Source organism: Macrobrachium nipponense, chromosome 9 (assembly GCF_015104395.2).
Source record: "Macrobrachium nipponense isolate FS-2020 chromosome 9, ASM1510439v2, whole genome shotgun sequence".
Taxonomy (NCBI): Eukaryota; Metazoa; Arthropoda; class Malacostraca; order Decapoda; family Palaemonidae; genus Macrobrachium; species Macrobrachium nipponense.
Genome location: NC_061110.1, coordinates 57213315 through 57228872, shown reverse-complemented (window position 1 = coordinate 57228872; position 15558 = coordinate 57213315). Strand labels below are relative to the sequence as shown.

General features: G+C 46.7%; 1 protein-coding gene across 1 annotated transcript in view; it reads left to right on the top strand.

Annotated features, from left to right (window-relative positions):
* Window positions 1-5562: 5562 nt before the first annotated feature.
* The window catches only part of LOC135218331 (3'-5' RNA helicase YTHDC2-like), a 789914-nt gene continuing 779918 nt past the window's right edge, over window positions 5563-15558 (top strand). The window contains 2 exon segments of the mRNA XM_064254560.1: window positions 5563-5599; window positions 5602-5673. Of these exon segments, the coding sequence (XP_064110630.1) occupies window positions 5563-5599; window positions 5602-5673 (109 nt within the window).

Below are 15558 nucleotides of genomic sequence, written 5' to 3'. Positions count from 1 at the left end.
TGCTCAGCAGTGATTTTATTCCTTGCCCTAAAGAATATGTTGCTTACCATTCACATCTAAATCAAAACAATAGAAACCGGGGTGGAGCAATGTTATATGTTCGCCATGATACTCCACACAAGCATTTTCCTGTTAATTCTTCTTTGCAAGCTGTTGCAGTGCAAGTGTTTCTGGCACGTAAATATACAATTTGTTCTGTATATCTTCCACCAAATGTAGCTTTCCCTAGTACTGATTTTTGTAATCTCATCAGACAGCTTCCTCTGCCTTTCATCATCCTAGGTGATATGAATGGAAGAAATCCTTTATGGGGGTTATTTAATTACTAATGAGAGAGGAAACTGCCTGTCATCCATTATTGAAAGTGTGAAAATGTTGGTGATTCTAAACACTGGAGAACCCACCCATTTCCATGTACAGACCGGTACTTTAACAGCCATAGACTTGTCAATAGGTAGTGCCGATGCCATTATGGACTTTAATTGGCGAGTGATCGATGATAGGTATAGTAGTGATCACTTTCCAATTGTTTTAAGCACTGGATCAGTCCTCCATGTTCAAGATTACCCCGTTGGAGTGTAAAAAGAGCTGACTGGGCAATTTTGAAGAGCATAGTTCAATCGAAGCTACAGCAGATGAATTTGGATGCATTGAGGAGCTATGGAATTGTAATTACTACTTTATTTGCAGCTGGACTTCAGTCAATTCCAAGAACATCAGGTCTATTTATGCGCCGACCAGTTCCATGGTGGTCAAAGAAATGCCATGAAACCCATAGAACTATGAGATCTTGGTTTACTAGGTATAAAAGACGGAAATGTAACTATTATCTGGTAGAATTTCGTAAGGCTAGGGCAAAGTTTAGGTTTGAAATTAAAAATGCACGAAGAAAATCTTGGATAAACTTCATTTCTTCCATAAATTGCAAAACTCCCATCACATTAGTGTGGAAGAAGATAAAGGAAAATAGCAGAAAGTTTTTGTACCTAGCCAACCCCACCTGTGTTAAAAACAAAATAAATGGCATAAATGTAGGAGATCCAAAAGTAGTGTCAAATGAGTTTTGCCCTTACATTTTGCTAAAATATCTAAAAAAGATAATGAGAAAACCGTATGCAAACAGCAGAAAGCAAATGGAACAGCATTATCTTGATTCACAAACAAATAAAGAGGAGGCATATAATATTCCATTTACTATGAGAGAATTTGAATGGGCTCTCTCAAAGTGTAAAGAATCTGCTCCTGGTCCTGATGAAATTTGTTTCATATTCTATGATCAAGCATGCTGCTCAGAATACTAAAAGATTTATCCTCAGTATAATAAACAGAATTTATAAAGAACATTACTACCCTTTATGTTGGGAACTAGCAAGAGTCCTTCCTTTTGTCAGCCTGGAAAGGATAGTTCTTCGTAGGAAATTATCGTCCAATTGCCCTAACATCGTGTTTGTGGAAACTAATGGAGAAAATGGTGAATTTGCTCTGTTTAGTGTGGTTTATTTAGCGAGCTGAGGAAACTTTTTCTCTCCGGAACCAATGTGTTTGGTTTCCGCAGTATGCGATCCACTGTTGATATCTTGGTTAGAATGGAGTCTGCAATATGTGAAGCCTTTGCCTCTAAGCACCACTTTATCACGGTTTTCTTCGACTTGGAAAAAAGCGTATGATACTACGTGGCGGTATGGAATTCTGAAAGTAGTCCATGAATATGGTTTAAGAGGAGAATTAGCTATTTTTATCAAGCTATTCTTAAAAAATCGTTATTTTCAAGTACAAGTAGGAGCAGTTCTGTCTGAAGTCTGTAAACAAGAAGAAGGTGTTCCTCAGGCAGTGTGTTAAGGTGTAACACTTTTTTGCTCACTAGCAATTAATGAACTAGTAAAGCAAATACCTGCTGATGTTATGCACACACTCTTGTGGATGACTTTTTCTTTATCTTTTTGCAGTGCACGTATGTCAGTAGCAGAACGTCATCTACAAATAGTAATAAAATAAGGTAGTGAAATGGTGGCTGAAGTGCATGGTTTCAGATTTGCTTCATCAAAGACTGTAGCCATGCATTTCTGTAGAATTAGAGGGATACATGCAGATCCAGATTTATATGTAAATGGCCAGAGAATATCTTGTGTTCACGAAACAAGGTTTTTAGGAATGATTTTTGATACTCGGTTGACCTGGCTTCCCCATATCCTAAATCTCAGGGCTAAGTGCATGAAAATCCTTGGATATCTTGAAAGTTTTGTCAAGTACATCTTGCGGGGAGCAGATAGACTCCAGTTATTGAGATTGTATAAAGCCTTGGTTTTATCAAAATTAACATATGGATGTGAAGTTTACACCTCGGCTACCCCAAGTCGCCTCAAGATTTTAGACTCCATTCACCATACTGGAATTAGGATTGCTACTGGAGCGGGGGGGGGGGGGGGGGGGGGGGGGGGGGGGGGTTTTAGGACTTCCCTATAGAGAGTATGTTAGTAGATGCTGGGAAATGCCCCTAGCCTTACATTACCAGACTCTTCTGGCTCGAAGCTGTGGTTCAGATTCCAAAGACTTCCAGGATCCCTAGTATGCCAGTCGCTAAGAAATGGAAGAGTTTGATAGCTTTTATGAAAGTCATCCAAAGATGCCACGTCCATATGCCTTCAGACTGAAATCAACCCTCCAAGACCTGAACATTCCAGACAAATGTGTACTACGGTCAAGGCATCTGTAACTCCCCCATTGGAAATTCCCAGCAGTAGAGTTTTGTAACTACTTCAATCAACCAAAAAAGAATGTCTCTGATAAAATATTACGTTATACCTTTTTAGATCATGTGTAACAACATGACAATTTTATCCCAGTTTTTACTGATGGATCCAAAACCAGTGCAGGCACTGGTTTTTGCATAGTTTTTTTTCCGTCCTTTGGAGCGTAGTGGAAGGCTTTCAAGTAATGCATCTGCATTTACTGCAGAATTATATGGAATTTTTTTTTAATACTGTCAAAGAAGTTTTTAAAAAGTAATGATAAGAATTTTATTGTGTACTGTGACTCTAGAAGCGCTCTAGAGGTCACTGAAAGATTTTTATTCCAAACATCCAGTAGTTTTAAGTATTCTGGAATGGTTATTTTTAGCTAAGCGGAGGGGTTTTAATATTGAATTTTGTTGGGTTCCAGCACACGTTGGAATATCTGGAAATGAACGCGCTGATGCAATTGCCAAGGAGGCTGTTTCTCGTATTGAGCCCAGATCATTTAAGCTGCCGTGCAGAGATTTATATACTCCAATTAGAGAGAAGCATAAAGTACTTTGGCAAAATATTTGGTCAATATAACTACAAATGTAAAAATGAGAACAATTGCACCTGCAATCAATCCTTGGCAGTACGATTTTATGCCCAGAAGGTTTGAAACAGCTCTGTGCCGCCTGCGTATTGGACATACTAGGCTGACACATTCCTACTTGATGAGTCGTGATCACGAACCATACTGTGATGGATTGCCTAGTTCCACTGACTGTTATGCACTTGCTGGTTGAGTGCCCCAGTTTGGTGGAACAGCGCAATCAATATCTATACTATGGGAAGGAGAATAATGTTTTTAAGTTATCAAAAATTTTAGGAGCAAATGGGATTTTTAACATGACTGGCTTGTTTGGATTTCTTTTAACTCTGGTATTTTAGATAAACTGTAATGCTTGTGTGCGCCTTGCTTTTATTCTTATTGAAATTGTGTGTATGTATGCGAGTGTGCATGTACGTATGTTTATGGTATGTATGTATGTGTGTGTGTATATGTATGTATGTATGTATGTAATAATTTTTTTATATAATTTATTTTTAATTTATTTTATAATTGCCAGTATCTTTTATCATGTTTTTAAAATAATTCTGTTAAATTATTATTATTAAAATTTATAGGGTCCTTTTATATATAGTTCGGCATCAATGACCTAGTTGTCACGATCTAGATTAATATAGTATCAATCAATCAATCAATTATACAAAAACCTGAGGCCCTTTACACATAGTCCCACCTCATGCCACCCCTTACTCTGTTTTCCTGGGCCTAAAGCAAAGGACTCTTCACCTCTGTTAGGCGGGACCCCTCCCGACTACCAAACAAAGCAGTTAACGATCCCAAACCCTTTGTTCTAAGCTTAGACCGGTCCAGCTTGGCGCCGTGATTAACTTCCTATTGTTAAAGGGACCCCAGGTTGTATAGTTAGGAAAAATACCATTTTGACAAATTGTTATATTCAGTTTCAAAACCATGACCCCGTGAGTAAGAAGTCTCATACTGTCACTAATATAAGCAACAAAATATTGTTTTATTGTGCTGATGACAACTGCAATCTTGAGTAAGATCAATAAATGTTACATAAATACTCTAATATTGTTCAAATTAGGGCTGGGAAGGACGTGGTATCGATGCCGAACATGAAAGGACGGGATGCGAAAGACACCATATTGTATATAAAAACTGCCTTGAAAACATATTTTACAAAGACCTCACATGCTTATTTTAGATTGTATGGTGCTTTCATATACATTATGTTGACAAAACTTCAGCCCTTTGAATGGTATGCTTAAAGATGTAAATTGTATTCTTTTTTCACCAATTAGATATCGAGTGAATAAAGGTGATCTACCTGAGTAAGATGGACTCAAGGCAGTTGTTTCCCCTGTGTAACGTTTTTATTGATATTACTCAAAATTGTAGTTGTAATCATCACAATAAAACATTTGTTGCCTATACTAGTGAAAGTACGAGACGTCTTTATTCCCAAATGCTTTATATTTGGCCTCTTACTTCCAACTTAAAGTTCTTGCTTGCTTTTATAGGAGGTACGCATGCCTCCCTCTTATGAATTGGTCCAGAGGTCTGGCCCTTGGTCTTGCAGTGATCTCACTCCGATCAGTTGGACAGAGGCTAGGTTCCCCCCTTGCTCCTAACGACCAGGGAGGGAACCATAGTTTTTGGCGAACATCAGTCTGTTCACAAGACTCAGATTCCTCCCACCTCCCAATAAGTGAGTCTTCCTTATGTAAAGGACCGATGGTTTGTATAACATGCAAGAACAAATCGCAATTTTTTAAAGTAAATTGTATTTTTCCTAACTATACAAACCTAAGGTCCTTTACATATAGGCCCACCTCATGCCACCCCTCATTCTGTTGTTTACATCCAGTGGGGTGGGACTCCCGACCATCGAACAAGCAGTACTGCCTAACTACCTTGTTATAGACACTTACGACCAAGTTCCAGCTGCACTGAAAGTAATTCCTTATGTAAAGGACCTCAGGTTTGTATAGTTAGGAAAATACAATTTACTTTCAAAAACTGTGATTTTTTTGTACTCACAAGGGCTGCATGTTTGTTTGTCTGGGATCTTGTGATTGGATGAATTACTTAGTTTTTATGAAGGAAGTTTTTTCCTCAAAATTTGTAATAACTATACATATACTGAATTTACTGTAAGGAAGTTTTTTCCTCAAAATTTGTGATAAGTATATATTGAATTTACTGTAGTATGTTTGCTTTGGATGTATATGACAGCTCTTTTTCTTGCCAGAACAAATGGGCCGTCGACGGGGTCCAAACACACGCTTCAGTGAGCAAAAGTGAGTGAAGAATTGAAGATAACAATTGCACTTGCTCTCAAGAAACTTGCAAATGATGACCAGAAAGGTAAGAGTCATCAAGCTTTACAAACAATGTTTATTTTTTTTTTACACTAGCTCTTAAAGTGGCACTTCATATATTATTTTGTATATGAGACTTACCCAGTAATTATATAGCCTAATTCAAATTTCGTGGGTAGCGCTTCGATTGCTCATTGTAGGTATACAGTGCTATCCCCCAACAGCAATAGTACCAGGAATAACTTAGCTAAGCACTTCATTCCGTTTTCAGCCGCGCTTGATTAAAACATCAAGTGCTTACAGCAGCTTGTTCTTATTTTCTGGTTATATCTCTGGATGTCGGTAGTGTCACACAACCACCGAATGCACTCATAACCTTCAAGCAGGATGAGTCTTGTCTTTTGTTTGTTTAATTCAGATTATCATCCAGCCGGATAGTATTTGTATTTACTGGGAATAGTTCTTGAATGTAACACCATTCAAATTAGGCCAAATACGTTTGCATATGTGTTTCACTTACGGGCTTATGCTATGCGCAAGTCGTTCGGTTAATAATTGCCTTGGGTAATCTTGATTTTATATTATTCCTTTTGGCCAAACTTTTGTTTTTGGATTTGTTCATCACGTTATACAAACCCTCAGTTCTTTACATTAGGGAATTACTTTCAGTGAAGGCTGGAATTCGGCCGTTGAAGATTAAACAAGGTAATTAAGCAGTAACTGCTTGTCCGGTTGTCTAGGAGTTCGCCTGACTGGACGTAAACATTCCACTTTGCTTTCGGCCACCATGGTGAACAGACCTGCTTTTGCTCTCAGCCCCTTTATTGCTGTTGGAGATATTCTACTTTGTGAGATCTTTCCCTCGTTCTGAATGTGTTGTTTGTTTTGCATTTTCTTAATTTGATACCAACATGCAAACCCAGGAATCACATAAGCCTATTCCCCCCCCCCCCCCCCCCCCCCCCACCCCCCCCCCCCCCACCCCCCCCCCCCCCCCTCTCTCATTGCTTTTGTCTGGCCTGAGTGGGAGATAGGAACTGTGGTAGCTTCTGCTCCCAAGTAGAGGTAGATTCTCATGCCCTGTGTGCAAAGTGCTGAGGGTGTGAGTGTGACAATAAGATAATAACTTAAGGTAAATTTGATGTAGGATGTTATTTAAGGTATACCAAATGGTAAGTTTGATGTAGGATGTTATTTAAGGTATACAGTGGGGCATCGCATTATCGCGGATCAGTAATCACGGAATCAGTCATTCTCGGGTTTTTTCTTGGACCACTTCTCATGCTATATCGTTGGTATGAATCACAGCATTGCGGGACAAACGTGTTGCATATTCATGTTTATCGGTAGGCTAAGCCTCGGCTGCGGTCCGATGATCACCAACATATATGAAACAACTCACATTATGATATTAACTGACAATAAAGTTAATAAAACTATTCTCACCTTATATATTATTGGCATATCTTCATAATAAATAGCCTATTCAAGGTATATGTATGACGTCATTGTAGGCTAAACCTAGTTGCAGTGCAATAACCACAACTACATGAACAAGATTCCACATGCTGATATTTTAACTGACAGTAAAGGTAATAAAACCATTCTCACGTTATATATTTTAGGCATATCTCAGAACTTAAGTTCCATTTGGCAACTAAAAAACAGTGAGATATTGGAAAAACGACCAGTTGATTATTTTGAGAATGTAAACAAAACCAGAATCCCAAATGGTAGTTTGTTCTGATACGTAATACAAACCATCGGGGTCCTTTAACAATAGGAAGTAGCTAGCGGCAGCTGGAACGGTCGTAAGCTTCGAACAAGGGAGAACGGTAGTTAACTGCTTGTCCGATCGTCGCGCGCGCGCGACTGGGAGGTAAACAAATCACTTTTTGCTTTCGGCCTGTGAGGATAGACGTGCTCGTCATCGCTCTGCCCGCTTTGTCGTTTGCTTTGAGTATCAGCCCTCTTTTTCCTAGTGTGTTTGAGAGTGTATGCTTGTAAGTACTTTACATTTCTTTTTTTTTTCATATTAATAATGAGTGATCAAGAAATGGAGATTTCGCCGCGCCCCCCAGTCGCCCGTAGAGTGTGTCCCGGGCCGGGTGGAGGGGCGTAAAATGCGGCGGATTCAGATCATTTGTGGATGTGGATCCACATGAGGTTTGTACTCGGTGTCGGGGGCGAGAATGCTCCCGCACCGAGCCATGTGTAACATGTATGAATTGGTCCAAGGCGCAGTGGGTGCTGTACGAGGGCAGGAAGAGACTTAGGCCGCCAAAGAAGTCATCGAAAGTCCAGTGACTCCTTTGGTACGGACACTTCGTCTTCTTTCCTGCCCCCGGCCAGCCCCACGTTTCGCGCCTTCCCCTGCGGGCGGGGGGTAGCGGAGTCCTTCTCCTCTCTCGATCCGTCAGTGTGGAGGAGGCGCCCGCTACCGGACGTCCAGTTGTACTCGGGGTCTTCCGTCCGCTCTGGGTGGGTTCTTCTCCCCCCAGGCGCGAGGAAACCCCTCGACTAACCGACTGTTGCTTCCGCAGGTGTGCCATCAGCGAAGGACGACCTGGGACAGGTGTGGGAGTCGCTGGGACTGCAGGGAGTGCCTAGATACAGGGGTTGATTCAGCGGTTGTCGGGGTCGGCAGTGGTCACTCATGGTACGGTTAACCACTACCACTACCACAATCTACACAAGCTTATGATATGCCACCGCACTTGGTGTATACACCACATGTAATGACGGTGACACCCACGGCTGCAATACTCAACCGATTACTGCCGTACCAAAGAGGACGGTGCCACCACCACCTGGGTTCTTTGTGTTGCCGACCCCGGACTTCCGCTGCCCCAAGAGTACCCCCCTGGACCTGCCGCCAGTGCCGAGAATGACGGTAGCTGCCGACAGGACGCCTGGTCTCTCCTGCGGTACCTGCCGTGCCTGCCGTACCTGTTGCTGTCCCTGCTGCTCCTTCCCTTTCAGATAACGTGCATGCTGTTCCTGCTGTTCCTGGACCTGTTCCTGTTGTTCCTGCTGTTGGTGGTGCTGTCACAGTCTCAGGTCTTTCCGGACAGGTGCAGTCGGGCCCTGTTGCTTCGGCAACTGCCCCGGCTCCCTCCTGGATGGAAGACCTGACGTCTGTCCTGCGGAGCCTGGCGAAGAAGAAGAGGAAGGTGTCGTCGTCGTCTTCGTCGTCTTCTTCGTCGTCTGCTGCCTCCTCTTCCCCTTCGACTTCTAAGGCTAAACAGCCGAAGAACGAAGAAGGCTGTCCTCCTCCCCCCCTAGAAGACTCCTTCGGGATCTTCTAAGGGCCCGGCTCGCTCAGGCCGAGTCGGGGAGCTCTTCTGCTGGTCCTCCTGTTCCTTCAGGGGAACGGGGCCCGTCTCTTCCTCTGCAAAGAAGAAGACGACGGGGACCAGAGGTGTACCAGCCTCGGCTGGTACGTCCTCACCTGGTGTTAGCGGTTCTGCCGCTAAACCAGGTTCCGTCTCGGCCGCTTCTCGTTCGCGAGAAGTACGAGTGGACGCTCTTCCACGGGGAGACCGTCCAGCCAAAGTCTTGACGTCCGAGCTCGCTCGCCGTCAAGACAGCGGCGCGGAGCAGAAGACTGGCGAGAGTCGTGCGCACGACTCTCGCCAGGCCAGTGGACGCTCTCGCAGCGATCAACTGGCTGCTCGGGTTGACGTGACGGTCGCTGACCAGCCACGGGTTGAGGCGAGGAAGGGGTCGCGCCGTCCGGTCGGTACCAGCCACGGCTGGTACCAGCGGCTCGACGCGCCGAGAGGACGCTGGCCGGTCTCGCCGCGACAGAGAGCCTAGCAGGTCACCTGACCGCCGCTCCCATAGGGACCGGGCGGAGACGGTGACCAGCAACAGCTCGCCTGACGCTAGAGATCGGTCTCGACGTTCTCAGCCGAGCCTCTCGCCCAGGCGAGCGGCAAGGCTAGCCTGCTGCTCGATCGCCACCGCGGGTTGACGATCAGCAGCAGCCCTCCACGCACGCTGGTCCTGCCAGCGAGCGAGGGGGGAGCGTCAGGTCTGCCTCTCCCGTACCTTCAACCTCCTCGGGCTATACCGGGAGGAGCGAGTACCGAGGAGTGATCACGAGAGGTGCGCCGCTCGTGACCCCGCTATGACGCCGTATGGCTCAGGCACGGTTTTAGGACCGACCAGAACATACGCGCAAGTAGTTGGAGGCGACCGTCAGGGGTCTGCCGCTGTTCCTCCTTCTGAAGGAGTAGTATCGCGGGACCTGTTCTTGCTGGAGGGACTGGACGGTCCTACTCCACAAGACGCAGTAACTCCCGAGATACAGAGGAACTTTGCAGAGGTCATTAAGCTGATTCGTCAGCATAATGACCTTGCGGAAGGATCGCCGCTACCACCGGCAGAGCCCACGTCCCGGCTCGAATCATTTGGGGTCCCAAGAGGGAACCCAAAATGATGGGTGGGGTTACCGCAATCAGAGCTTGCAGACTCAGTCCTGGATCAAGTGAGAATCTCGTCTCAGGACGGGAGGATTCGCTGAAATCCGGACGGTCTTCTAAGCTGCTTCCTCCCCCTCTACAGCGTCAGAGGCGATTCTACGTGCCTTCGGAAGACCCGATACTGCCTAAACAGTTAACCCGGAGTTAGCGAGGCTGACTCCAGGTGTGTCCCTGCAGCAGCTCCTGTCGGAGAACCTCTGGTTCTCGCTGCAGGAGGCACTTGCCCTGGAATCTACCGCTATGGCAGCGTTCCAGGCAGTCTCTTGGTTGGATTTGTGGTCCCTCACAATATCCAAAAGTAGCGGCCGGCTCCGGGAGTTCTGCTCTCGAAGACGACGCTTCTTTCAGGAGACTGTGCCAGTCTGGAGGAAGAGCGATCTCTTACCTCGCCCATCAGACTGCTAACCTGTGCCAACTTGGTTCTTCGACGTAGGGACGCAGTCCTTACCCGAGTGACCACAAGGGGGTCCGGGCGTGAAGGCGGCACTCGGGCTTCGTAATGGACCATTAGGAGTTCCCCAGCTCTTCTTTCCCGGAGAGATGGTGGACGCTGCGGTGGAAAGGCGGCGCACTGATGACAGTGACCGCTTAGTTCACCAGGCAGTCTCGAAGGTTACTGGGCAATCTCGAGCGACTGCGGCCAAGCCAAAGAGCTTGGCTAGCGCTTCCACGGCGGCGAAGACGGTTGCACCGTCCAAGCCCCGTGCGAAGACTCCTGCTGTTTCGACTTCTGCTAGAGGAGGCCGTAATCAGCCCTCCTCCCAACCCTCCTTTCCCCCGAGGAGGTGGTGGGAAGAAGTCGAAACGAGGAGGGAAACGCTAGGGACGGCGTTCCCCCTCACCTGCTGCCGGAAGTGGGGGGGTGCCATGGCGAGCCATTGGGCGACTTGGCAGCGCTACGGCGCCGAGAACTGGATAGTAGACGTCCTTCGGGAGGGATATCTACTACCCTCGAGTCTCGGCCCCCCCTCATCTCCAAACCGGTCCATCTACAGACCTATGTCCGGGGATCAGCAAAGGACAACGCTCTTCGACAGGAGATCAAGACCATGCTGGCGAAACGAGCTGTAGAAATCGTGGAGGACCAGTCACCGGGCTTTTACAGCCGCCTCTTCCTAGTGGAGAAGGCATCGGGGGGCGGGGGGCTGGCGTCCGGTGATAGACCTCTCTCCCCTGAATCGCTTCGTTCGCACGACGCGGTTCACGATGGAGTCGGCACGCTCGGGTGCTCGACTCGATCAGGGGGAACGATTTCATGCTTTCATGGACTGAAGGACGCGTATTTTCAAATACCCATCCATCAGTCCTCCAGAAAGTACCTCCGCTTCATCTTCGACGGGACTCGGTGTACCAATTCAGGGCAATTTGTTCGTCTCTCAACCGCCCCACACAGGTGTGTTCACAGGAGTGTTCACTCTGGTGTGTCAGCTTGGGCCCATTCGCACGGGTATAACGTCTTCTGAGGTATCTCGACGATTGGCTAGTCCTGGCGAGCTCCCGCTCGCAGTTGCTACAGGACAGAGATCGAATCCTCCAAGTTTTGTCGCGATCTGGGGATCGTGATAAACTACGAGAAGTCCGATCTCGAAACCCAAGCAGAAGATGAAGTACCTGGGTATGCTGATAGACACGGTAGCAGGGCAGGTCTTTCCCGCAGACTTGCGTATCAGCAAATTCAGGGAGGCAGCCGGCCGGTTCCTGTCTCGGCAGGAACAGGCAGCACAGCAATGGCAAAGTCGTGATCGGCATCTGTCGTCACTCGAGAAGTTAGTCCCTCACGGGCGGTCTTCACCTGCGGTCTCTCCAGTGGAGGCTAAGGGGAGAGTTGGTCTCAGGCCAAGGATCCTCCTTACTTTCCCGTGGCTCTCACGGACAAGGTGAGGCAGGACCCAGCCTGGTGGCTCGACGACAAGAACCTCTTAAGAGGAGTGCCCATACGCACTCCCCCCCCTGATGCTTCTGTTCTCAGACGCATCGACCGAGGGATGGGGCGCACACCTGGAGGAGTTGCTGACTGCAGGTGTGTGGGACCATCACGAAAAGCACCTTCACATCAATGTCCTGGAACTCAAGGCGGCGTTCACGCTCTCCGAGAATTTCAGGACCGCTTGGTGGGACACTCAGTGGTTGTTGATGTGGGGCGACAACACCACAGTAGTGGCATATGTCAACAAGCAGGGGGGGCTAGTGTCTCTTCCGCTCCATCAGTTGACGTTTGCAGGTGCACGAGTGGGGCCACGGCTCACTCGATAGAGCTTGTCAGCAACGCTACATTCCAGGCAAGAGGAATGTAGTAGCGGACAAGCTCAGCCGTCGGGATCAGGTGATAGGGACCGAATGGTCTCTACACCAAGACGTGGCGGAAAGGATCTTCAACCTGTGGGGGCGACCGGTCGTAGACCTGTTTCGCCACCCGGCACAACAGAAAACTTCAGGTTTTCTTTTCAGCCGTGCCGGACCCATGGGCCAGCTGCAGAGGACGTTCCTCCAACACCCCTGGACAACCTCTTCGCCTACGCCTTTCCTCCCTTCTGTCTGATTCCGGAAAGTGATCAGTCGAGCGCTGGTCACTCCCAATCTCAGAATGATCCTGGTGGCTCCCAAACGGCTCAAGCTGTTTGGTATCCGGAACCTGCTGGCTCTTCTTGCGGACGTCACCGAGAGAGCTACCCAATTGGCACAACCTTCTAGCCCAGCCACACGTAGAACGGTACCACCAAGCAGTCCAGTCCCTTCAACTTACACGGCTGGCTGTTATCCACCATCTCTTGCGAACGAGAGGCTTTTCTCGTAGCGCAGCAACAGCAGATGGCTGGGACACGTCCGACAGTCCTCTGCAGCTGTGTACCAGGAGAAGTGGGCCATCTTCTGTGGTTGGTGTCGTAGACAGGGTCTGTCTCCTCTCAGAGCCACTCTTCAGCAGGTAGCGGATTTCCTCGTGTTTCTTCGCCGAGAGAAGCTCCTCTCAGTTACCCACAGTTAATGGATATAGAGCAGCACTGGCGCTCGTCCTAAAACTGAGGGGACTGACATCTCGAACTCGTTCGAGATTTCCTTTGGCTAATGAGGAGCTTCGAAAGGTCTTGCCCCCACCCAGGGGAACTCAGGCCCCCTGCGTGGGAGTGGACTCTCGTCCTTAGGAGTTTTGACTCGAAGACCCTTCGAGCCACTCCGAGAGTCGTCAGACAGGATCTGACCCTCAAGACCCTCTTTTGCTGGCTCTGGCATCGGCGAAGAGAGTAGGGGGAACTACATGGTCTTTCTTATGATGTTAAACACACCAGAGGCTGGGGATCTGTGACGCTCGATTTCGTCCCGAACTTCGTAGCCAGACTCAGAATCCGTCGATCCTGACGACAGGTTCGAGTCTTTCACGATCCCTCCTTCTGGACTTCACTGATAACGATGCGGATGAGATGCTGCTTTGTCCTGTGAGGGCGCTACGGCGCTATCTGAAGAGAACTCAACACCTCAGGCCTGAGTGTCGACGCCTCTTCGTTAGCACTGGGGTTACCAAGAAAGAAGTTTCCAAGAACACGTTTCTTTCTGGCTGCGTGAGGTGATCAGCAGAGCGTACGAGGCTGATGGTAGCGACGACATCCGTACGCTCCGACCGAGAGCCCACGAAGTCAGAGGTATCGGACCCTCCTTAGCGTTCCGTAAGAACTTCTCCGTGGCGCAGGTCCTGAAGGCAGGTGTCTGGGCCAACCAGACCACCTTCACGTCCTTCTACCTTCGGTTGGGATATTGCCCACAAGTCCTTGGATACTTTTTTCCTTGGGACCTGTGGTGGCTGCTCAACACGTTGTGTAAGCTTACCCAGCACCCCGAGCAGGCAGAACAGCATCGATTCCTGGTATGACTGGGAGAATGAATGTGCGAATGAGAGAGTGACTGGCTTCTCTTCACCATCTTTCTCTACCTCTACCTGTGGGCAGAGGGATACGGTCGTTACCACGCTGGAAGGTAGTCAGATGCAGGTAAGCTACTCAACCGAGCTCCATCCTATCTCTTTAACTAGAGATAGGAGTGTATATCCACCACTTTCCAACAAGGGGGAGGAAGTGGATGCCTACATGAGACAAACCATTACTTTATATTTGCTCATGTACAGGAAAAAGTTCTTACAATGCTGGTACGAAGAGATACGCTTGCCATCTCTCTTAGTACTCGGCCCAGAGGTCTGACCATTGATCCTGCGGTGCACACACCCGTTCAATCGGACAGAGGCTTGGATCCCTCCCTCGCTCTTACGACCAGGGAGGCATTCCAGGGATGGACGAACACCAGTTCTTTTCATCTAAAAGACTCAGATTCCTCCCACCAAGAAGTGAGTCTTCCTATTGTTAAAGGACCGCCCGATGGTTTGTATTACGTTATCGGAACAAATGACAATTTGTCGAAAATTGCATTTTTCCTAACTATACAAACCTGAGGTCCTTTACAATATAGTCCCTCCTCATGCCACCCCTCACTCTGCGTATTTTCCATGGGCCAGCAAAAGTGATTTGTTTACCTCCCAGTCGATCGGACAAGCAGTTAACTACCGTTCTCCCCTTGTTCGAAGCTTACGACCGTTTCCAGCTGCCGCTAGCTACTTCCTATTGTTAAAGGACCGTCAGGTTTGTATAGTTAGGTTGGAAAAATGCAATTTTCGACAATTGTCATATTGCTATGTTCATATCATAATACTATAATATGGTAATAATACATGCATATGATTAGACACAGTAAACAACAGTTTTATTAAAATGATAATTATTCTCAATACACTACTATTATTCAACTTTTGCTAATGGATATCTGTCAATGTTACAACCAAATCAGGCAAGAGTCTCTCTCTCTCTCTCTCTCTCTCTCTCTCTCTCTCTCTCTCTCTCTCTACTCTCTCTCTCTCTCTCTCTCTCTCTCTCTCTATAGAGAAACAGCTGATTGCTGACGTCATCTGCCATAACTTTCGAGCGTTTATCGAGTTGTGTTTAAGTTGTCACTGCTGATATTCAATGGTGGCTTCCAAAGGTTAAAATAAAGCTAAATTGGCCTATAAACAATGAAATACTACAACAATTTGGACCATTCAATACATAACTTAATACTTACTGCTAATATGTAATACATAGTACCTGTAAATAAAGTGTATTAGTGTACATGGTATACAAGAAATACTGTACATACATACGTACGTAGTAAAATGTGGATGCTTACCTTTCAAGTGAGGCTATCTCCAAAAGTGGCGACAGAGGAGGACAAGCGGCAGATACGTACACTTAACTTTACGAAACATAAAAAAATGTCAGGAAAACATAAACTAAACTTTACGAAACACATTAACAAAACTGTAACACTTAACTTTACAAAAAACTTAAAATTTAATTTTTTTTTATATATACTTTTTTGTACTTTAGGTTTTTTTTTATATACTTTGGGTTTTTTTTTTTTTTTTT